We start from the raw sequence: 26,528 nt of genomic DNA, 5'->3' as shown, positions 1-26,528 counted from the left end.
CTTATGTGTGTTCTGGATCCTTTCAAGAAACATGTCAAATATTCACTGAAAAATTTTCAATTGCTAATAACGAAAGCAAGAAGTAGTACACATGATTTGGTTAAAAAATAGTACAACAATGTCGTTTTCAAAACAAAACAAAATAGGCAGCCTTTTGTTAGTAGTCCAGAAGTCGGAGCCAATATTCAAAGAAGAATTTCTGCCAGTCTGAAAAAAAATTTGTATGATTTATTAAAACAAGTGTGTAAAATACATATCTTACCATAAGTTCTTCATGATTTAAATTTTAAACCATATGTGTAACAGTTCTCCAAACAAATTAAGAGAATGGACAAACTGAAACTTGTTACAACTGGCTTTTCAAAAACATTGTTAATAGACAGATAGACCCGATGCTGTATTTCACATCAGGCAATGCTGGTTTCACGAGGCATGTTAATTTACACAACATTAGGTACTGGGTGACTGAAAATCCTCATAAGATGTTTGAGCATTCACTTAACATTGAGAAAATTGGTGTGTAATGTGCTGTTTCTGGTAATTGTATATTGGAGCCAATATCATTTGACCAGCCTTATCAGTACAGAAGTGCATTGTACAGTTGTGAAGAATTGTATGCTCAGCTAACAGATAGGAAAAAGAGTAGAGCTTCTTCCAGCAAGACAGAGCAATGTGTCACACATCAAAGAGTTCAGTAGCATGTGTTCATTTTTTCATTTACAGAAGAATGAACTATCAGCAGAACTCTCTGCTAGATAAATTTGTTGGTGGAGGTCACCAGCTGGTGACTTCTGTGTTCCCCAAATTTGTCTAGTTGCAATTTTTTTCCTTGGGGCTATTTGAAAGATAGAGTTTATGAATCAAATTGCCACAGTATTGATGAACTGAATGTGAACATTCAACAAGAAATTGTTATCATTGACAGCAACGTATTGTATCAGATGACTTGCAATATCACTTGAGCACAAAAGTGTACATCTGTGCTTATTTTGAACATCTTTTCAAAAATATGGCAAGTATGTTAACTTTTGCCAATGTAAATTTAATTTAAAATTAAATTCAGAATCATGTTTAAGAGTGGAAATAGCCTATTTTGTACAATTCATTTTAGAATTCTGTGTACTAGAAAACATATAATGTATTAAAACATCACGCCTGCAAGGCTGGGAAAGAATTATCTATTATTGATGTTACATATTTTTCCTTCATTTAACTCCTGTAATTGTAAAGTAAAATATTTTCTTTTATTTCCACTTTATAAAAGAAAATATCTAATAAAAAGTAAAATAAGCTTTCCAATTCTGCTTTATTAAGGGCCTTATCCATTATGATGTGATTGCATCTGAAATTTTTAGCATTATATTGAGAGGTTGCATAGAAAGGTTTTACTGTACGTGGTTTTATACCTTTAAACTGTATATGTAGCATTACAAGTCCTTGATTAGGTGCATTAAACTTGTGGAATGTGTACTCCACAGTGAACAGATTGATTTATATAGACCCACGGTTTGGTGTAGTGGTGAATGTGTCACATGGTGGTGTGTGCAAATCAGCTGACTTTGAAGTCGAGAGTTCCAATGTTCAAATCCTAGTAAAGGCTAGTTTTAAACAAATTTGAACACTAGATCATGGATTCCGGTGTTCTTTGGTGGTTGGGTTTCAATTAACCACACATTCACACTCACACGTATCATCCTCATTCATCATCTGAAGTAATACCTGACAGTGATTCCTGGAGGCTAAACAGGAACAAAAGAAAAAAAAAGATTTATTTACATCAACATGCTATACTATTTTACATTAGGTAGTAGAGGATCTATTTCACCTTTATGTTTATGTTAGAAATAGAACTTTCACTTCTTTGAGTGAAGGTACTCTGCTGGTTGGTAAATTTCTAAATTTGTTGGTAAATTTTTGATGTGATTTATGATTCTTTCAATTGTGATTCATTATCATAATGTAAAATAGTAGAAAACTTCTTAGCTCTCTCAGCTTAATACATTTCATTTTAGTAATATGCATGCTAGGTTTTATTATTTATTGCTAAAATAAAGATTGAAATTGTTTATACTAAATTTACTTAATTCATGAAGGGTTTTGTTTTTTTATAAATCATTCTGCATTTTTATTTTTAATTGTGTGGAACATATATAATGCATTTATTTATGAAAATATTTTTATTTATGAAATTTATTGGAAATTTATTTTATTTATGAAATATAAATGGAAATAAACTGATTAACCGAATGAATAATAACTGTAATATAAATTTACATTTTTACTCCGTAACTTATGACTTTATGTAACTTTATGTAACTTTACGTAACTTTATGACTAAAGAGATATGACTGAGATTGATCTGATATTTATATGGAACATCAGTAATTGAAAAATGTTTCTTTACCCTACTGTAATTCACATTATGCTTAAGTTTAGATCTAATATATTGTTGTGTTGTTGAGTGCTGCTCTACGGGCGGTTGCTGAAATAACACGGAGAGCTGGCAGTTCAATTCAGATGCAGAGCTCATACAGTTAACATGATACATAATCAGTAGATTCAACCAGAACAATTACAGATTTTAATTTATACAATTCAGTTATATTTAATTATGTTCGTTGTTAAAAATTCAGTTTAGTTAATAAGCAGTGATTAATAGTGGTTAATATTCAGTGATAAGATATTGTTAAATAAAATTCTATACAATTGAATTTAGTGGGATTCATTTGTTCCCCAACATATATTATGTACTAGTAATTTGATCATATCACGATAATTTATTTTTGATAAATATTTTATAAGTATTTTAAAAATTAATTAAGTATTTTAATAATTTATTTTCAGAATATAGTGTGATGATGTAATGGAGATAAAAGTTTGTTATTATCAAGTAATATGTTTTTTCAATCCTCTAGATTAGCATTTCTCAATCTCTGGGAGTCACGGTGATATGAAAGGGAGATCACAATAGCCTTCTACTTTACATGTAAACAATACCATTCTACCACTGATCAAATGATCAGCTTAGAGGACGTTATATATAACAGCTTCATTAAAAGGAAACATTGTGTCGGAGTCTTCTTTGATCTTCAGAAGGCTTTCGATATGACCTGGCGTCATGGTATAATGCTCCAGATACATGAATGGGGCATTTGTGGCAATCTGCCTATACTGCTCAGCAACTATATGAATGACTGTACCTTCCAAGTATGCGTCAACAATGAATATTCATGTGAAAGAATCTTGGAAAATGGCATACCGCAGGGTTCGCCGTTGAGCAGTACCTTGTTTACCATTGCCATTAATAAATTGATATTAGCCATTTAGCCATTCCAGTAGAAATCAGCAAAAGCGTCTATGTTGATGATCTGGCAATTATGTATGCCAGCAACAAGACTGCTATGGTGAGGTACAAATTGCAACGAGCGATCAATGCTCTAAATGAAGTTGCAAGGAATAACGGATTCCAATTCTCACCAGAAAAAAGTGCTGTGTACACTTTTGTAGGAAGAGAATTCCTCATCAAAGTCCTGCGTTGACAATTGATGATAATCCAATACAATATAAAGAAAATGTAAGATATTTAGGACTAGTATTGGGTAAATTCCTTACATGGGGGATTACATATACAGGACTTGAGTGATAGATGCAAAAGAGCCCTACCAAAACATTATAAAATGTCTATCGAACTTAAATTGGGGATCAGACAAAGAGACATTATTGAGATTGTATAAAGCATTGGTTCAATCTAAACTAGACTATGGATGTATCGTATATTCATCCGCTAGAAAGTCGCATTTAAAAAAGTTAGACGTAGTTCATAATAACGGAATAAGATATGCAACTGGCGCTTTCTGTACAAGTCCGGCGGCTAGTCTGATGTCTGAAGTCGGAATAATGCCACTACATTATAGAAGAGAGATCCTTTTACTAAGATACGCAGAAAATATTTGGGCTTATCCTGCCCATATAAATAATAAACTTTTCAATAACCATCCTATGGCTGCATTATACGAACGTCGTGCTACCTATTCCAGACCAGCCGGAATTAGGTACCACGAATTAAGAAGTAAATACGAAATTGCCATTCCAGATACATTGGCAATTTCTACTAGAGAAATACCGCCATGGCTCTTGGCAGCGGTAAATACAAGTTTGGATCTCTCTCAAGGAGAAATAAAAAAGAAACCAGCAGTGATCATCCAACAGGAATTTTTGGCAACCGTCAGTAGTTACGAAGATCATATTAGAATTTATACTGATGGTTCTAAAACCGAACATGGTGTTGGATGCTCAATACATGTAAATAGAGAAGCCCACTTTTGGAAACTGCCAGATGTGGCCAGTGTCTACACGGCAGAACTCACTGCAATTATGCAAGCTCTTCGCTACACTGAACACTATTGCGAAGAGAGAGTGTTAATATGTTCCGATTCTTTTAAGTGCACTTGTCGCAATTCGGAACAAGAACATTAAGGATGTCCTAATTGCAAACATCCTGTCCATTTTATACGTTCTACGATGCGTATTTGTATGGACTCCGGGGCATGCTGGTATTACAGGTAATGAAATCGCAGACTGTTGCCTTTCTGGCAGCTTCGTCTGCGATTTCATGCATCCTGTATTGGATGCATGATTTGGATGCATCCTGTAAGAGTGGCAGATGTTAAAAACCGTCTAACAAACATAGTAAAAAACAAGTGGAATGCTGAATGGAGGAGTTTAAATACAAAATTAAACTCAGTAAAAACTTCTCCTTATAAATGGAAAAGCGACTTAGTTGACTCGCCGTGAACAAGTAGCAGTGACCAGACTTAGAATCGGTCACACGCGATTAACAAATTTATATATGTTAACCAGCGAAGTGAGACCAATGTGCGGTGTTTGTAATAAAACACTGACAATCAAGCATCTAATAGAAGAGTGTACCATATATGAGGACCTCAGAAAGAGGTTCCGTCTTAGAAATAATATTAGTGCTGATCTGGGATAATGGAAATGAAGAAAATATAGTTGCATTTTTACACGCCAGTGGACTTCTTAAAAGTCTATAAAATGAAAGTTTAAAGTTGTGATAAAAGAATCTCTAAGGGGTAGTTTTTTATATATATAAAGAAAGAATTGGTATTGATAAGTTGAAATTTTAATTTCATGGTCTTTTGAGAACCTTATCTCAAATTTTAATATCGGGGCCCTTTACACCCCATAAGTGTTTGTGATTGTCCTTGTCTTTTGTCTTAATGTTTATTGTGAAGTTTGTGTTTTTAAATAAAATGTAAGGGCCCTTTACACCCTTACATATGACGATCCTGATGGAGATAATAATTTCTTTTAAAGAATGTGACGAGGGCTAATGACCTTAGCAGTCGATGCCTGTAAAAATTCAGAAAAAAAAACAATAATGAAATCATTTTATGGGAAAAAAAATCATTTATTATAAAGTTTCCCCATACATTGATCAATGTTAGAAACACACAAAAGCAAATTGTTTTCAAGTTATAAAAGTCATTCCTATAGTTAGTTTTTAGTGCAACCATAGATGAAAAATCCTTTTTGCAGAGGTAAGATGTGGTGGAAGAGATTAATATTTTCAGTGCTTCTTTGACTAAATTTCCATATTCACTTCGACAAGTAAGCTAAAATGTATCTAAATCTTCACAACATCTGAATTGTAGTTGCAATGTTTTATCAGTAGATATTTTAATGGGCTGGTTATGAATCTCAACTGGTAACTTAGCAGTAAATGAATTCAATACCCATCTCTTTGAGAAGTGATTTTTATCTTTTGGTAAATACTCTGCAGACTGAATTTTTTGCTCGCACAAGTACATATTCATGCTAACCAAACTGTGGTGAATGTGTGTCTTATTCATCCAAACTTTTCTCAGTATAATTGGAAGTGAGTGAAAAAATATCAAAATGTTTTCTTTGAAGGCAAATAATCCAGATATCAAGCTTCTTGATGAAAGCATGAACTTTGTCTGTGATTAATAAAATATTTTGATCAGGCACTTGTAAATTCACATCCAAGTCGTTTTAAATTCAAAAATACATATGTTGGGTTAAGTTTGCTGTTAGTTATGTAACTTAACAGGAGCATATACTTGTTATTCTGTAACAGAATTGAGAATGGCATTCGTTTATCCTGGAAAAATATTAACTCATCTTGCTATTTCAATAACCGGTTAACACTTTCCCCTGTGATAACCATCTGACCTATATGGAAAAAAAGAAATATTTTCTTTTCGCTCATTTCATCGCATAGTTCAGCAAGCAGCCTATTCTGTAACAGTCAGCTATTAATAAAATTAACCATTTTTACAGCTTTACTAAGTTGATTTTGAGATTTTTCAGAATTTTTTTGTGGTAAGAGCATGTCTGTGAAAGAAGCACTGTGGTGTCCATTCCACCCTTGGTATAAGACAGAGCTTTTCATTTTTTCAGAAATTCAGTTCTTTCCTTTTAGCACCTTGGCACCACCACTACATTCTGCAATACATTTTGTCCAATCTATGTTATAGTTTTTAGTACTTTCATAAAAAAAAAAAAAAACATCAAAAAACATTGTCCTGACCAGGTATTATTGATTTGCAAAACAACATATTTTCTTTGATTGATCTGTCCTTATCGCATTCATATCTCACAAAACATAAGAACTGAGAAATGTCTGCTATATCTGTTGATTCATCAAACTGAATACTAAAAAATTCACTTGAACTTACTTGCTGAATTATCTGATCATGAACATTGGCAGCCATGTCAACGACTCTCCTTGATACTGTTTCATTAGAAATGACACATTTTTTCAATTCTTTTGCTTCTTTGATGCCTATTAAAATACTGACCATATCAGTTGCAGCAGGCAGTATGAGGTTTGCTGCGATTTTATGGGGTTTAGACATATTAGCCATAGTTAATGCTATGAGGTAAGATAAGATGCTTCAAGTGTACTTATATCAGTATAGCTTGATTTACAAATAGAAGCTTGCCAATTTCTCAAAGTATGTAATCTTTAAAAAAATGTGAACAGGTTGCTTTTATGATCCAGTTGTTTAGTTTCAAAGTGTCGAATTAATTTTGATAGCTTCATTCTTACATTGGAGAGGACTTGAAAGCCACAGTGTGGCTTTCGATTGAATGTGGTAAAACCGCAATTTAAATAACTTTCATTGTACAATCTTGCCTTTTTACCAGGCAATTCAATGGATGTAGATGGCTTACTTCATTTTTTCAAAAATTATCTATCCATTTTGCATAAGAATTTAATTGAAAAAAAGTTACACTGTTTGACAACACTGAAACTAAAATTATTTTAAATGAAACTACACTTTTAAAAACTTTAAGGCACCAGATACTTGCTTTGCATTCGAAACTAAACGGACATTCTGCAATCCCTTATGCCTTTTCTATACTGCTGTGAGCATGATGTGTTCAAACGTGTATCACATGCATGTTTGAATATAATGTCTTAATAGTGAATATTATGCAAGCAGACTAAATTACAAGGAGCACGTACATATCAAGTTGGAACCTGTAAATTGCTTAGTTTTTGTACTTCATACATGCGTGTTCATACCTGTTGCTATTAGTGCAGCTAAAATAGTTTTAATTAAGTTTTATTGGGTTGTGGTTGGGGGTTGTGAAATATTCATTATATATTCTTTTTATTTTTTGGGGGTCATAAAATTAAAACAAACTTGAAATATTTGATCTAAATATCTCCTAACAATGATATTTTTCTCTGGCTCCTGTACTGTATGCTTTTCAGAAGTTTCCAGTAGACATTGTGGGTTTATTGTTCACTATAATAGAAATGTGCAAGTTAGTAATATCATGATAATATAATTTGTGATGTACATGTATTTTTTGTCATTCATATATTCTTTTGTTATTGTTCAATTCTTTGTTATTCTAGGATCCAGGACTATTTTTTGTGGTGGTAGTGGTGTAGGAAAATCTACATTGCTTCGATATCTTGTTAATCGTAGTTTGTCATCTTGGGATAAAGTTTTGGTGATAAATTTTGATCCAGGACAGTCAGAATTCACAGTTCCTGGATGTGTATCTGCATTTCTTATTAATACACCTCTTTTGGGACCTAATTTTACTCATATTTCAAATCCATTAAGGTTAGTTAAAATAATTTTTCTTTTGCTATTAATAAAACCCATGAAACAAAATAATTTTTTTCAGAACTATTGTTGAAAATTGGTTTTTAAAAATATTTCTGTTAATATTTTCACCATTGTTCCTTTCTCATATGACATCCTTCAAGAATATAAAACTGTACTTTCTGCCACAAATCAATAATTAAATTATGTATAATTTTGTATAGATTTGGGGATTGTTTTTTTAACCTAAAACAAAAGAAAGTTACATGAATTCCAATTCAATAAAGTAAGAATGAGTGAGAATATGTACAAAACATTTAAAAATGAATATGTGCAGACACAGACCTGTGTAGAAGGGGAAAATTTTCAAATGAAGTAAACTCTGTTAACGGTTTCTTACTACTGAAAGTTTTATTATATTAAAAATTAATCTTTAATATTTTTATATAATAATGTTTTTACTCTAGGAAACTTAATTTGCGACAGTTTAAAAATTCAAATATTTTACTGTTTGTATTGGTTATATTTATAAGTAGTTCAAATTATTCACTATTTACTAAACAACTTAGGCAAATGTTGGAGCACATCTGAAAAAGTGAAAGGGTGAGTTTTTTTTTTGTTTTGCATTAGGAATAATTGTTGTGGAAGTAGGGTTAGAAGGTTTTGTACTTCTAAGGACTCTCTTTTTCTGTTTGTCTCTGGAACCACCCTAAGGTATTACTTTTTAGAGGATAAATGAAGATGATGTTTATGAATGTAAATGAAGGGTGAGTTATATATAACATAGCAACTTCATAGTAAAATCTAGAGTGTAGTGATAACTTTAAGTCAAATTGAAGTGAATAATCAACACTACATCTAGATATTTTTCAGATTTCAATGGAAATATCCATTCGGCGTGACATCTGTATGTATGTATCTTGTATAACTAAAACACGATTAGCCGTAGGATATTGAAGTTTTGGATTTAGGACTGTTACAACATCTAGTTGTACACGCCTTTTGAATCCAGTTGACTGAACCAAAAATATCCAAAAAACCCCAAAATTCAAAAAACCTTTTTCTAAACTTCAGTAATATTAGCCCTTATTGAAAGCTTTTCAATGATGTATCATAAGTGGTACATATTTTCATTAGTTCCAGAGTTATAGCCAAATGAAATTTTAATTAATGAAATATTTGCATCTTATAAGGGGAAGACACATCAGTTCAAATCAGACTTCATCTACTTTTTTTAACTTATTTTTTTTTTAATTTAAGTATATTGATTGTAAAACATTTTTACAATAAATTATAATTCAACAATAACAATTAAAATATATATATATGAAAAAATATCAGGAGTTATTAATGGAATAAAATTTCATGTACTTTTCATTTTAAAAAAATGTGTTTATGTAATTTAATAAGTGTATAAGTAAGTCATGTGGTGTCCACATCATATTTGGTGAAACATCTGATTAATAGTTTTTTTTTTCATTTTGTTGATGGTTACATTGTAATAATTTAAGAAAAACATAGTGTTAAAAACATACATTTATTTAAAGAGTAATAAATGGACTTACTCTATCCTAATATTTCAAGTAAGGTTGTAGAATTAATAATTAAATAAATGTTTGATGTTAACTAATATTTTAGCAGTTGTGTAAATGTTCACTTTATTAAAGAGTTGGAGGATCATACCTCACTTTCAAATGAAATAAGTTTAAATGAAGTGAAACAAAAAATGTGTACATAAAATTTGATAGGCGTACAAGGAAGTCATGTGATGTCTACATTAGATTTTTTTAATATGTCATCAAGTGAAGGGTACGATAAGAACACTGTGGACAGTTAGTTATTTTTTCATCAAATTACTCGCAGAACACCCAATGTTGTAAAAAAATGTCAAGAGTGCCAAAAGTTATTAATGAAAAAAAGAAGGAAGATGTATGTAGTATGTATCCCCAAGGTACTGGGATTGAAATCTCTGTAGTTCAAGTGAAGAAAAGAATGTAACTGCGATGTGATATTGATAGGCCAACCAGTAAAGTAGCTAGCTGGTTATTGACTATCAAAAAATAATTTTAATTTTTTATATTATTCTCATTATTTTGTATTGTAGAAATCTGTAATCATGATTTTAAAAACAGATTGTACTGTAATTGAGGCTATACAATATGTATTCCAAACAATAAATTTAGGTTCAACATTCAGCATAAAACATTACAAATTAAATAAAATGTAACATATACTACTGTTTCTGTTCCCAACATAATTTTCTTGTATTTTCTTATCTCTTCGCCAACTTTTTCTTTGGTGAACTCATATTCCTCTCTACCTTCTTCCACGTCCTCGAAATGAAATAAGTCTAAGATGTTTGGCAATATTGTGAAGCACAGTGAAGCTCATTGTTAGTTTTGGTACCTTTTCTAGTGATATTTGCATGCAGTTACCAAGGATTGGGAAACTGTTTGAGCTGACCAAACACTCTTTCTATTATGACTGTTTCTTTAGCTTGTTTGCTGTTAAATCAATATTTAATGTTGCCTTCAGGTGTCTTGAATGGCGTGATCATCCATGGAGATATATTGTTGCCAGAGTTGCCTAGCAAATAAGCAGTGGCGTCACATTGAGAGATAATGTCCTGAATATCACTCGTCTGTATTCTCAAACAGAGCCCTGCCACTCGGTGCTAATGCTTGTAAACTTTTCCTCATCACACGTCACCTGAAAGTTTATGCTGGTGGAATTAATATATTTGTCCCCTATTTGTCCCCAAACATTGATGGTTTTTTTTTATTTTTATGTGGGTGCAATCTAATGCATCAAAAGTTTGTAAATGATAGTACATTTGCCATAGTAACTTTGCATTATTTATTTGTTGTGCTCTACTGGGAAAATAAATTGAGTTATAAGCTTTTTCAAGAATATGACCCATAACATTGTTACTACTTTTACATGTTGTCACTCCAAAATCTTCCGCCATTCCATTCTGAAATCTAGCTCAGCAGTGTAACATAAAAATATTTCCAGGTGATTTACTAGTGATTTACTAGGATATGAACCTTAGAACTCTCGACTTCAAAATCAGCTAATTTGCGATGACAAATTCACCATTAGAACCACCCCAATGGGTTGTACTTAGATAGCAGTGGTACAACATACTGCTATCTATAAAAGTCCTTGATCATCCTCCTCAGGTGTGACTAGTAAAAGCATTTTTGATATAGATTTTGTATAAGAGTGTTTCACACTAACAATACTGAACTACAATTTTTATTACAGAGATGGGTAAAAATAAGCGAGCTAAATATATGTGTGTGTGTGTGTATACGTTATGTAATTGTCAGTTAAATGAAATTAGATTATTGTTTGAATGGTATGAAAATGTAAAATTTTATTAATTTATAAGTATTTACATCATGCCGTGATTAAATACTTGCATTTGAAGGCAGTACGCCTTTGCAAGTTAAAACCAAGTTGAACGCTGTTTATGGGGACTCTGTCCTATTATTTGTCACTGTGAAAAGATGAGCAGCTGAATTTAAACATGGTCGTATCAGCTTGGTTGATGAGCATTTGGGACAGCCAAAAACTGCAACCACTAACGATATCGAAAAAGTTCACCAAATCGTACTGGATGACCGACAAATTAAGGTTAGAGAGATAGCAGAGGCTTTGGGCAAATCAAATGAAGATGTTTGTCATATATTAACTGAAGAATTGGATATGTGTAAGCTATCCGCGTGTTGCATGCCACATTTGCTCATTTTGAACCAACAACGCATTTGAATGAACATTTCCAAGGCCCTGCTGGAACAGTTTAAGCAGAATGAGTCAGATTTTTTGCTTCAATTCATAACCGTAGATGAAACGTGGATCCATCACTACACTCCTGTGATGAAACAACAGTCAAAACAGACTGCAAAGGGTGAATCTGCTTTGAAAAAAGCAAAGACTGTTCCATCGGCCGGGAAGGTGATGCCGAATGTTTTTGAGGATAGTAACGGAATTTTGGTTATCGATTATCTTCAAAAAGTTAAAACACTAATGATACAGTATTACACATCATTACTTGAAAGCTGAAGGCAGAAATTACAAAAAAGTGACCACATTTGTAGAAGAAGAAAGTGCTTTTCCATCAGGACAATGTGCCTGCCCACACTTTGATGGTTGTCACGGTTAAAATTCATGAATTGCACTTTGAATTAGTTGATCAATCACTGTATTCACCAGATCTGGCCCCGAGCGACTTTTATTTGCTTCCTAACCTTAAAGTTTTGCTTGGAGGAAAAAAGATTTTCATCGGACAAGGAGGTTATCGCATATATAAATGTCTGTTTTGCAGATAGACACCAGCTACTATTTGGAGGGGTTAAAGAGGTTAGAGCATCGCTGGAAAAAGTGTATCGACTTAAAAGGAGACTTTGTTGAAAAATAAAACCATATTTGACAGAAAAAATGTCTTCTTATGTTAGGCTCAAAATGTTTCAGACAACTTTGACACAGAACTTGACGTAGAATTTTGAACAGTGTTTTAGGAGGATGTTGAAAATTAGAAGGGTGGTTAATAAAGTATAAAATGAAATGAAGAAGTCTTAAATAAATAGAAGAGAAGAGAAATTTCTGGCGAAATCCTTTAAGACGATGAAATAGCAATGTATTAAGAAGATTTTAAGGTTTAGTTAATTTTTATAATAGAGGGATGAGTAAAGAGTGAAAGCAGTAGAGGAAGACAAAGATTGGACTGAATATGTAATATATTATTTTTATTATGATTTGTATTATTACAGTATTTTTTTGTGTGATATTACATTTTTTATTGTATTTGTGACAATAAGCTGATTTACACTTTGTCAACTTAACGTTTTTATGTGATCAGAGATGTGTTTTGTAGTGTGTGAAAACTGCCCAACGTGACTAGGATTCAAATCTAGAATCTATTATTATTATTATTATTATTATTAATTTATCAAAAAATGTAAATGTTGTGGACATTTATATAATAATAGTATTCTATAAAAATAAACTGAATCATCTCTACATTGGTAGAAAACATAAAATAAAATTATAAAATGAAAAAATTACATAGTTTATATAACTGCTTTACAGTTTAATACATCCAATATACACTTCTAGATTATTTTTTGATGGTTATTTTTTTAATATTAAAAAAATAAAAATGTTTAAAATTGAGACTCACTTTTGTAGTAGCTGTAAATATTCTTTCATAATTTATTTTTGGCAATGATCTAGTCTTATCCTAATTGATGCTGCAAGTGGCATTGAAGATGGCTAGGTAACCAGTGTAACATGTGTTCAGATTAGTATATTAATTTTACAACTTATGCTTATGTAAAATTTGCATGTTGTAGTTAATTTCTTTGTATACACATCCTGTTTCTATTAGGTATGTGAAATGAAGTTGTGTTTTTTTCTTTATTTCATTGTCTAATTTAGAAGTTTTTTTATAATGTTTATATTTTTGTTTCAGATCTTTCTTTTACGGCAGCGTTGATGTTATCCATAATCTGAAGTTTTATTTTATTTGTATTCAAAATGTGATTGATTATTGTAACTCCCAGGAGGAATTGAAAAATATCCCTTGGTTTATTAATACTATTGGATATAATAAAGGTAATATCAATTAACAACAGTATCTATAACCTTAATTTTATTACTGTATACAGTTTATATTATTATTATTATTATTATTTATGATTTGTACAATCACTAGGATACATGAACAAATTACTTTACCTTCAGCTTTGCTTAACTTGCAGTGATTTATGAGAAGGACTGAATCTCAAATAGTCAAGATTTGATTATGAGAAGGACTGAATCTCATATAATCAAGATTTGATATGTACAAACTACTCATTCTGATATTTGGTTTTTGCTCTTGTGAAGTTATGATCAGTTTCCAGCCTAATTGCTTTGTACAGCATGATGTCATTCTAAGATATGTACTTCTAACCGTTTAAGCCACAAGTTGCTATTATTGATAACTTGATTAAGGGATTCATGCCTCAAACCCTTTATAATGTTCACATTTATTCCTATTTCTAAAAAAAATGCTTCTTAAATCAAGAAAAATATAGGAACATTGCTTTATTAGCAATTCTTTCAAACTTTTTCAAGATAGTTGTCTGTACTGGACAACTGAGGTTAATTTTCTGGACACAGATATGAAATTGATGAGTTTGGCTTCAGACCTGTGAAGTTTTTTAAATTGGTCCACTCATTTAATAAATATTGTTATTGATGCTTTGGATTTGAGGACAAAGTGATGCTGCTATTTCCAGAAGTAAATAAATATTTTATTCCAGTTGAATGTAATGCTCTACTCCGTGGATAAAAAGGATCTGGTCTGAATTTGCCTATGTGGGTCATAAGTGATTGTGGTAAAATCTTCATCAGAGCAGGGGCAAATGTACAACTAATTATAAAAAATTATAATAAATGTAATTAAAGTTCATTTCGACTTTAAAAGAACAATTTTTATAATAAAAAAATCATTTGAAAATATAAAATAACAGTATAGAAAGAACTAATGGAAATTATTTAACTACGTATTTGTACTCATTAAACAAAGATGCAGAAAAGTTTTTATATTTAATTTTATTGACTGGGTAAAGATTTCTGTGAAAGAAAATTTCTTTACCTTTGTTGTAAAAATTTGTAAGAAAATCTTTTAGATTGGTCATTAATTCAACGTTTCTCAACCTTTCAGTATTTACAACCTAATTCTTAATCATAATTTTCATTGTGCCCCCCTCTCGTACAATAATAATGTATTTTGAAGCTAAAAATACACTACAACCTTAATTACAAACTTTCAAGAATAAGTAAATTTATTGATATTTGGTAACACCGATCCACCGCATTGACAAAACCAAAATTGATGCCTCTATATTGCTCTCTGTCTTATTTCCACCATATCAAACATTCTTGCAGTTTTGCGAGAAGGAACTTCTCGCAGAAGGAACTTCAAGAATGTTCGAGAGAAACTGTTCCAGTTTGTCTCGAACATTCTTGAACGTCTGCACAAATGTGTATAAATGCTGCATCTTGTTCAATTCCAGCCAGTCTCAGTTGAGTCCTTCTATTGCTATCAAATCTTATCATCAATGTGTATGTTGTAATTTGCATGTTAATTGCTATTCATGATATGAAATATTCACAACAATACATTTATACATTTTTAAGTGGGCAGAAGCGAGCATTAGATGATAGTGAAGCATCAAAACGTACACAGATGAGTATGGTTCTGAAAATAAAATTAAGAAACACTCCCAAGAACACTTAAATTTTGGGTTTACCATTAATGAAGTAAGTGAAGAAGAAGGCTCCTGTGTATAATTTGCTCAAAAATTTTGGCAGCAGACAGCATGAAACTTAAAATAACTTAAACAACATTTGGAAACACTTCATAGTGAGTAAGTTAACAAACCCTGAGAATTCTTTGAATTAAAATTAAATTTGTATGAAAAGCAAACAACATTTAAAAAAAAAAAACTTTGTGAATGAAAGCTTTATTTGCCACAGTTTCATATAAAATAGCCAGATGTAAAAAGCCTCATGCTATTGATGAAGAGCTTATTTTTCCAGCTGCAGTTGAGATTGTAGAAATTATGTTTATAATTTTGCCAAACAATTGCAGTTCATACCTCTATCAAATGATACTGCTGCCTGTTGAATTGGTGATATACCTGAAGATGTACAACATCAGCTTTTTGGAAAGTTGTGTGACAAATTGTTTTCAATTCAGCTTGATAAGGCAAAGCAATAAATATGCTTGTCTCATTGCCCATGTTCAATTTTGTGATGGCATGTCAGCAGTAGAACTACTCTTCTGCAAACCAATAGAACTCAAAGCAACAGCACTCGCTTTATTTGCTAATTTGCTATCTTAAATGATTTTATACACAAGGCAAACATTGAGTGAAAAAATTGCGTCAGAATATGCACCAATGGTACTTATTCAATGTCTGGAAGATTCCAAGGTATACAAGCACTTGTGAAATAAAAATCTCCACAGTGTATCTGGATACATTGCATGATCCACAGAGAAGCTTTGGCTTCCAAAGAAATGAGCCCTGGTCTGAATATTGTGTTAACATTGGTTGTAACCATAGTAAATTATATAAAAATGAAACTCCTAAAATCAAGAATCTTTTCTGCACTTTGTAAAGATATGGGTGTAGTACATTTAGCGATATTATTTTATTGTGAGGCAAGATGATTGTCACATGGAAAATTCTTGCAATGTGTTTATGAATTAAAGAGATGAAATCATCATTTTTCTAGAAGAGGAAAACTGACCAGAAGCCGAGAGATTTCAAGGTGGTTTATTTGTGATGGAATTCAGCTACTTGGGTGACATATTCAAGAAATTAAATACTTTGAATTTAACTCCAAGCAGCAAGTACAATAATGTTGGATACGAGTGATAAAATTAATGCTTTTTGTAAAAAATTTGAATTTAAAGTAAACACCTTAGAAATGTTTACAGATGTGGATGAATGTGTTAAAACTTACAAGGATGAAGAACAGCATGTGAAAGTTGTTTTTGTAACTGTTGAAAATCATGTAGCCATGCTGGCAAAGAATTTTAAAAAGGATTTTCTTGCTGACGATACCTTGATAGCAAGTTACAAGTGGGTTAGGGATCCATTTCTAAATACTCCTGAAAGGTGCTCAACTGCCGAAAAAGAAATCTTCATAGACTTCATGGTAAGTGGAAAAACAAAAGATAATTTAATAATAAATTGCTCTTTGAATATTTAGCAGGGGTGGATGATGAGTTTTCTGCACTGAAAACAAGAGCGTTTCATATACTATTACCATTTTCAAAACCTACCTTTGCAAAACTGGATTTTCTGCTATTGCTGCTTTGAAGACAAAATATAGATCTCAGCTAAATGTAGAAAAAGAACTTAGAATGTTTATTTCTAATATTAAACTATCATTTGAAAAACTTTGTTCTGCTAGGCAGGCCCAAGGGAGTCATTAATAATTATTAAACTTGTTTTTAATTTAGTATTGATAAATTAATTATTAAGTACATTTTGCAGTACTGATACAATCCTATTTATAAGTGCATTATGTCAGTGTAAATGTGTATTTTATTATGTCAGCTGTATTTTGTTTTGCTTTCCTTTCAGTAAATTAATACATTTTTTTAATAATATTTTCTTTTCGATATGCTCACGCCCCCCATTTAGTGTTAACATGTTCCTCCTAGGAGGCACACTCACAGGGTCCTACACTGCATTAATTTGTTAAAAATAGCAATGGAAGTGAAAATGAAATATCAATAATAATGATAATAAATAGAAAAAGTAAAGGATAAATGTAAAAAGTTGATAATGAGATTGGTTGAGCCATGATAAAAGTACTGTAAAATGAGAAAAGCAGCCTTATATATCAGATGATTATATATAGATACTAAATTGTCATTCCATGCACATTATATTGCATTTCATTTTGTTTTATTTTCAAAGATGTTACTGTCTGAGACATTTCAGGTGTTAATGAACTATTAACATCTGGCTGCATAATTATACATTTTTGTCTTGGGCCATTGTGAAACAGTTTATTATTTTACATTTTTATCAGTTTAGTTTAAATTTATATTTTCTTGGTTAAAAAACTTCTAGTTTATGTAAAATTAGACTTATAGTTACTTGGAAGTACATCAATTAGTAATGATATATAAAATTGTATTGCTATGATTTTGTTTTCAAATAAATTTGAATTATTTATTTTTACAGGGATGGGTGTTCTTATTGTGTCAAGTATGATTAAAAAAGTATCACCGACTGTTCTTGTACAGATTGAGTCACAACATAAAGCTCGTAACTTTCCTGCTTTATTAGATCCTGAGTTTGTTGAAGATAACATTTTAAATCTCTGCAGGAGTGAACATGACCCAAAAGTTCTCAATTATGAATTATTACCTATACCATCAGCTGTAGAAAATATAGGGTTTTATAAAAAGAATAAAAAGAAACAGCAAGCACAGACTTGGTACGTTTAAGAAATGAAGGATTTAAAAAATGTAATTATATCGTTTAATTGTTGAAGCCTTGATTAATATATTTTTAAACTCACATTTATAAGTAAGAATGGTTCTCTGACTACAATGTTATAAGAAAACTATTTTTTTACAAAATATTTTTTCAGCAACAATTGTGGAAATCACCAGTACATGCAGACAAATATTAGTGAAATGAGAAATCATTTTTTGAAGTAATTTATAATTTTTTAACTGTATTACGACTACAAACGTGTTTCTACATCTATTTTAATAGCAAGATATGTTGGATGAAATAATTGATGTAAAAATGTCTGATCTTGGCTGAGAATCAAACCCAAGACCAGCTTGCTAATCAGTACACTGGCTACAAAATATGATAAATGAAATAAAGGGGAAATACAATATTAAATATAATATTAGTCGATACAGCTGAGAGATTAAGATTGTCTTTTGCTAGTGATTTTAATTAGCTTAAAAAATGTTAAAAGAAAATTTAAGTAAATTGTTGATATGTTTTATTATATTATATTTATTTCAGTTAGCTTTAATTTCATGCAAGTTTTACTAATTTATTAATATTAAAAATATACTACATCTTAATTGGCTTTGGCACCTATTTAATTTTGTCTAGTTTGAACTTGAGACAGTGTCACTAAGTTATCCTGTGACCAAAGTACTGGACGATTCAAAAAGGATTTCTCAAATTTAAAAGCATATGAAAATTTATTTAGATAACTTACAAATTCAGTTGAGGTCTCATTTTGTAGCAAAACACAAAGTTTTGATTTATATAGTTTATTAGTTTTGAAGTATGCCACCAGTATTGTTAAAAATGGATACATTTACTGGTGTGGAATGTTCTCACTGTGTGTTTTGGTTTCATGATTTGCAGTCAGCAACTGCAGTTCAAAGTAATTTTCATAGAGAGTAGGGTAGCAAGCTTTCTAGTAAGCTTACAATATTTACTCTTGGCATCAAACCTTCATTGAGACAGGTTGTTCTGTTAAACATACAAAATCACCGGGATGCCCGTGCGTTCCTGAAGCTGCTGTGGGACAACTCGAACACTTTGCATGTAATCTGAAGAAATCAACTCAACACTTATCACGTGAGTGGCATTCTACAAACTACTGTTTGGCGCATTTTATGTAAATGATTGCACTTGAAGCCATACAAACTAACCACGGTTCAACACATTACAGATGATGATAAAGTTGGTTGGCTGCAGTTTTGGTTGAAAATGATGGATGGAATTGCAGACAACAACACATTTTTAGACAATGTAATTTTTAGTGATGAGTCAATGTTTCACATCAGTGGCTAGGTGAACATCCATAATTATGGAATATGGGGTAGCAGAAACCCTCATGAAACTTTGCAGTGCATTTGTGATGGGACTAAGATCAGTGTTTTTTGAGGCAACTGTAAGTTGTATCGTTTATCTGGACATGCTTCAAAATTTTCTAATTCCTCAGTTAGATAATGATGACCAAGATGGACGGATGGTAATTCCATCAGCAAGATGGAATTACCACCTCACTACTGTATAGAAGTCTGAAATTTTCTTGGTACTCGATTCCTAGTTTGGTGGATTGGTCCTGAAAGTCCAATTGCATGGCCACCTCGCTCCCCAGATTTGACCTCACTAGAGTTTTTTTGTGGGGTTTCATTAAAGATTAGGTTTATGTACCACCTTTGGTTGCTGATCTTGTTGAACTAAGACTGAATTAATGCTGCAACTGCAGAGGTAACGCCCGACTTGCTGGCTACAGTCTGGAATAAAATTGACTTCAGTTGGGATGTATGTCGCATTACAAATGGAAACCATGTAGAACCAAAGTGAATGTTGAGTGACAAACTTTGTGTTTTTTTAGGAATGAGACTTCAACCAAATCTGTAAGTTATCTCAATAAATTTTTATATGCCTTTAAAATTTGAAGTCGTTTTTGAATCAACCGGTATGTCATTAATTTAGGTATTTATTAAAATAATAATACAAATATTTTTTTATTGTTCCTTTTTGTATTATTAAACTTTAAAAAAATTGACTACGAAATAAAGGACTTTTCTTATAAGACTGACATTTAAAAGTAAATGTGTATGGTAATGCATTTTCAAAATTTAATTAATTTATTTTCTGCATTTCTACACATTATATTAATTGCTTTTGTAAAATAGTTCCACACCATATATAGCACAACAAAAACATAATAAAAAGTATGTATAAATGAGATCCATGCAGTAAATACTATAACTATTTATACGAGGGCTGTCTAGAAAGTAACTTGTGTTGGTGCCTAGCATATAGATGGGGATAGAGCCGCCATCTTGGCGTCAAAATGTTTTTACATCCAGTGTGCATCAAGCTGTCATATTGTGTGGTTTGTGATTTTTCTACTTTGTTCGTTGTGAATTATTGTAATGTGCGCTATAATAGAAAATCCCGCGAGTTCTGAGTTGCAGACGCAGTTCAGTGATTAGGAGGATTTTACTGGCAAAAAACCTCAAACCAATTGAAATACATCAACTTTGCAAGGTGTATGGAGATGGAATAATGAGTGAAGGGGGAGTGAGGCAGTGATGCATTCAGTTAAAAATGGCCGCACCAATGTTTATGATGACGACCGCAGTGGTCGGCCTAACCTTGTGACTGATGAACTGATGATGAAAATCAACAATAAAATTTGTGAAAATTGCCGCATTATGATCGCAGAACTCTCTTCACTTCCTACAAATTTCACAAAGTTTACTGCATGAATTGTATCGGGGAAGCTTGGTTATCACAATTTTTGTGCAAGATGGGTGTCAAAAATCTAAGGTGGCAGATTTCTATTGAGAAGGAATTGAAAAGCTTGTGCATTGTTCTGATAAGTGCCTCAATTTAAATGGCAACTATGTAGAAAAGTAGTTTACGATTGTCCCTTTCAAATGTATATAATAAAATTTCTTTTTTTTTAATTGGTTTTGTATATATATATATATACACCCAAGAGGGCTGTTCAGAAAGTAACTTATGTTTTGAAATAAAAAAAACAACTATATATAATATATATAGCCAAATATATAATATAACCAACCAATATATATATATGTACACATCAGATATATCAAAAATATTAACATTTAGAAACAATGCTTTGCATTATTTAAAATTCATTTACACTTTAATATGCTTCGCGTAATAGTATATCTCATATATACCACATATCTTTTAAAAGTTTAAAACTCATTGACCTCAAATTTTCTGGAAGTTTCATATATAATTTAATTTTGCATGTTATATTTTTAATTTTAATACATTATAAATTTTGATTCAGGAGAAGAGGGAAATCATTTGAGAACTGATTCTAGAGTTTGAAATAAGGAAAAATATTTGTGTGCATGAACTTTTTTTTAAAAAAGAAACGTTTTTCAGTACTAAAGTTTTATGATTTACGTTGGATATCATGAAAACCATGAAAAATACAGTCCTGGAACCTGTTTTATTAAATTTTTCAGGTCAAGAAATTTAAGACCCCATCAAATTTAGTCCTTTTATAACGCCTTAAAAATTCAGTATTTCACTGGGAACTAAAATCTGGGTGAAATTTTTCACTAGCCATAAGTCAGTAACAAAGCATTTTCTGTCGTATGTTTGTATGAACTTTTTATCCTTATTTCAAGCCCTAGAAGCAGTTTCACTCTGCATTGACTTGACTGAAGCTGATCTTACAGTTTAGTGGTTTTGTAGGTATGCATAAGACAAAATTCATATTTCACATATTTTTTTTTATATGAATTACTTCAAAACTTTCAAAGTGAATGTGCTACGTAGATAATTTTAATATTTTAGTGAAGAAAAACAATTTATGATTCTGTGTGAAACTTTTTAGCATTAAGTTAATTTATTTATTTTTAATCCTGTAAGTATATCTTGCAAAGCAATAACATTTAGAAATTTGGAAAGGATATATCTTTGCAGTAAACTGAATGACTATTTGGTATTTTGAAGATAACAAGGCTTTTTTATTCTAATAATAATTTATACAAACCCTAATAGCAAAGGTTGCTTTTATGACTAGATAAATAGTATAGGGTAATAGGTTAAAAACAAATTCAGTGTTTGCTCATGATTAGCGTATTCACAAGCTTTTGACGACTTGTGAATAATAAATCATCTATAGACATAACCGAACACTACAGCTATATTTTTTTAAACATTCAACGAGTCATCATCTGATTGATAATATCATTCATAGACATCTCAGTACAATGCTGACTTCTTAAAACATTCTGAGAGGAACTAAACCAATTAATCCTTTCTGAAAATGTACTAGACCGGCCTATAAGAATTAGAATGCTGTTCTGTGTGACGGAGTGGTAGCATCTCGGCCTTTAATCTGGAGATCCTGGGTTTGAAATCAGATTAGCCATGGAATTTTTCATACGCTACAAATTTCCAGTTGGGCTAATGACCATAGCAGTTGAGCCCATAGTCTTATAAAAAACAAAATTGACTGGTGATCTTTATTTCTATAAAGTATGATGTCTGCAAATTTCAGGAAATATCGTTCTAAGGTGTTACAGTCATAAGATGGTAAGGTGTTTAATTGAAGATTTATTGAACCATCTGATTTGCCTAAGTCCCACGAAAGAAAAAAGTATTATACGGTTAGAGTGTGAATCAATTTAAGAAGTAGCTGGAAAGATAACTAAATTGTTTTCATTTCTGAAAATGTTTTGTAGTTAAAAACTTAGGGCTAGTATGAGGCCTGGTTTTATCTGCTGGACAAACCAGGTGGAGTTTAGGCAGCATAGAATATATTTTGTGTTAAATAAATTCTTTAAATAAAAAATCCTTTTTAAATATATAAAAAAGCATGAAGATATGATTCAAGCACCTGCTCAACACAGTCATTAGTTGATGATGCCTATTTTCTTTGGAAATAGTGCTTATGATGTTGAAAAGATAGCAGTAAGATTAATTTTTATCACTGCAGAACCCTTTTTATTCCACTTAATTTTTTTCTTATCTTTATTATTCAAATCAATTTCAGTTTACTAAATGAGCAAGATTTATATGCAGAACTGCTTATTATTTTATCTGGCCTAACAGCACAATTTATTTTAAAATCCATTATGCAGTAATTTTAGGAACTTAACATTTCTGTTAATCTGAGCAAAGTGCATTTGCCTTAACTATCAAAGACAAATGTTATAATTATTTTTTTAATGAGATATATTTGTAAAATTGTTGACGGTGATTAAATAATTCTGATTTAAAAAAAAAAAAAAACCATTAACTGAAAACATAAAGGTAAATTTATCTTAGATTTAAGTAACCAAAGATTTCTTTGTTACTAACATGATAACAAGTAAAATATATCTAAATTACAGGAGATAGGAGATTCATAGTCTAGGTCAATTGTTTCATGCATTGAATGTTAATTTGCTTAGTTTATCTTATTTTCTATTTGTTTATTATTTTCTTAATATAGGGGTCTCTCTGCACCCAGCTTAAGGAATATAATGATACTTTCATATTTTGGACAAATGTTAAATTCTAAAGTGAAGGATATTTTTTATGTTGAACCTTACAGGTAAGTAAACTTTTTGTCATCTAATGTTTAAATTATTTAAGACATTTTTGAAGACCAATAACTAAATTGTGGAGATCCTGCATGAGATGTAAACTGCATATCCTTACAACATCATGGTTGTAAAATACCTGAATTCTCAGGTAGTACATCATGGTTTATGATGTGTGTGAAATAAGTAAAGATATTAAAAGCTATATTTAATGAACTGGCTTCTGTATAATGACCTAAAATGATTTTAGGTGCAGTTCATTGCATGCTGTTACTATTTTATGGCGGCTAATGACCTTAGCGATTTGACAATAACTTCATAAAGTAAATATCTAGAAGAATAGCAAAAAGTATTATTATTTATTTTTATTTTTTAAAGAATTATCTTAGGTATCTTTTAAGTATCTTAGTTTTATTCATTTAAATATAAATTACCGGACATTATCTTTTATAAATATTAGAAAAGGAAGCAATCAATCTAAAGTATGCAGTGTGTGTATATTTTACCTGCTTAAAGAGTGCTGTCAAGCATGAGCCAACACTCAGGAATGCCTGGAATGTCTATTATTTTTTATATTGAGTTTTGATATAGTAAGAAAAAGAATAGATAATGTAAAGATGAATATTACTTAGATGATGCTTTCTGAAATATGAGAATGTGTATTATTTTTTTGTTTGAAGTTTTCCAATTAATGACTTGAATTTTCGTGTGAAGTACATTGAATATCAGGCTACCTATCACTATGCTGTCATGATCCAATACTAAGCAACAACAAAAAATGAAAATATCTAAATAGCCCATGTGTATAGTGAGATTCACTTAAAAATCTTCCAAGTAAGTTAAAATACCTAAATCCAGTGGGGTATTTCCTCTAAAAAATTAATTCTATTGAATCTGAAGCAGATTTACAACCATGGTATAGTCATATTGTGGTTAGCATGACAATCCAAAACCATAACCGGTATGATAGCAGCCTGAATACAAGGAGTAACACATCTTAGTATAATTTTTGAAAATGTTCGTCGGCTGTTCCATCATTTTATATCCTTTGATTATATTCAGAAATATAATATTTCTCGAGTATATTCCCTTTTCTTTTTATAAAAAAAAAAATGAATATACAAACTTCCAAACCTCTCTAAATTATTTTTGCAATCAGTAATACTGTGTTAGCATTCTAACAAACTGTCAGCTCCATGTGTATGTAGATGAATTAAAGATATTTTCCATTTATTTCTCATCATTGCTTAATATTAGATTATTGTAGTACAATGATATAAAGCCTATCACCATTCTGATATTTGTAGTATTTTCTGATAAAAATTCAATAAAATGTTTCTATTAGAAACTAATAGAAAAAATTACTCTTCCTTTGAAATAAGCTTAGTTCACAGATTGTAGCACCCATCTGAAGTTTTTCTCTATGTTCCTTTTTTATTTTTATCAAGTTGCACATTTGTCGTGTTTAAATTTCTTGTGAGCATTTTATTTGTTTATTTTTAATGTACATTTGAGTACTACTCTGCACCACATGAGCAGAAATTTCAAAATTTCTGTTCCTTCCTTTTCTTACACTATACTCAAGGTATTTTTTTAATTTTTATCAAGATATAGGTTTTTATTTATCTTCTTTTTAATTTAGAGCGAAATTTGTTCAAATGAGCAGCTTTTCTGCAGGCCTATCCAAGATTTCACATAAAATAATTTTGGCTTTAAGAAAATTGAAACAAAACCTAATATCTTTAAAGAATTTTTCATTTCTTTTAAAAATTTTACTTTTTGAATTTAGTGCCAAGTTAAAGGTAAATTGTTGGTATTGTTTTTAGTTTGTCATTGACTTCTAAAAGTTGAGATTTAAATAAGAATTGTGTTGATTTATAATACAGTTTATATATTTAGATCTATATGGAGAAATGTTGTTGAGGGTTAGCCAAAATCAGAACAAACATAAAAATTAGGTATTTGTTTATCGCTGTTTCTCCTTGCACGTTTTAAATGGAAAATATTAAAATGCTAAAAGAAGTGATGACTCCCACTTAAAATTTATAAAAATAAGATTTAAAATTATGTAAATTTTATATACAACATAATTTTTTCCTTTAAATAAAATAAAATTTTTAATGTCTTAATTTTAAAGTAGTTGTTATTTCAGTTTAGACATTTTCTGTACTTGATCTTCTGTATTTGATCTTTTGATTATGATCATTGTGGTTAACTGTAATAAGACTTCATTTATTTATATGTAAAATTAGATTTTTTTCTGTAAACTTAAATCTGGTTATCTCATCTGAAAAGATGAGATAAGAAAAAAATTTTTACCAGTTTTAATATTTTCCAGGAAAATGTTCATTTTCTTTCTACTAACAATTTAAAACATTTTCCAACTTATGTTTGTAGACAAAACTTGATATTTTGTAAATTTGTTCAACAATATCTATTTTGTGAATGATATTTAATTTTCTTTCCAGCGGTATCTTAGTGTAAAATTTAAGAACAATTGGAATTTTTGAATAAAACAAATGAAAATCTGTTTGGATTTTATGTTGACGTGAGAAATTGTTAAGTCAAACTTCAGTTGGTGCTGTTCAGTGGGATCTTATAAAAAAAAACAATTTTTTAAAATGAATTTTTGTATGAACAATATGATTGTTAGCATTCGACTAAAAAATTAATTCCTGGTAATAACATTCATTTAATTTACATACAAAGATTAAATTCACTTGAATTTGAAGAAATTCTTTTTTTCTTTTAACACATTGGTTCTCTGAACACAGGTAATGTTTGTGATAAATTTATTGGCGGTTTACAAAGATTATGTACATATC

At 30.7% G+C, this 26,528-nt stretch overlaps 1 protein-coding gene across 7 annotated transcripts in view; it reads left to right on the top strand.

Annotated features, from left to right (window-relative positions):
* The window catches only part of LOC142327440 (polynucleotide 5'-hydroxyl-kinase NOL9-like), a 45,691-nt gene that overhangs the window by 18,064 nt on the left and 1,099 nt on the right, over positions 1-26,528 (top strand). For 6 of the 7 annotated variants that reach the window (XM_075370523.1, XM_075370521.1, XM_075370519.1 and 3 more), the window contains 4 exons: positions 7,916-8,129; positions 13,588-13,730; positions 17,870-18,125; positions 23,613-23,714. In XM_075370523.1, the coding sequence (XP_075226638.1) occupies positions 7,916-8,129; positions 13,588-13,730; positions 17,870-18,125; positions 23,613-23,714 (715 nt within the window). Of the gene's footprint in view, positions 1-7,915; positions 8,130-13,587; positions 13,731-17,869; positions 18,157-23,612; positions 23,715-26,528 lie in introns of all 7 variants that reach the window. The other variant, XM_075370524.1, reaches the window with a different exon arrangement.

Source organism: Lycorma delicatula, chromosome 7 (genome assembly GCF_047948215.1).
Source record: "Lycorma delicatula isolate Av1 chromosome 7, ASM4794821v1, whole genome shotgun sequence".
In the NCBI taxonomy this organism is placed as follows: Eukaryota; Metazoa; Arthropoda; class Insecta; order Hemiptera; family Fulgoridae; genus Lycorma; species Lycorma delicatula.
This window is presented reverse-complemented; position numbering and strand designations above follow the sequence as displayed.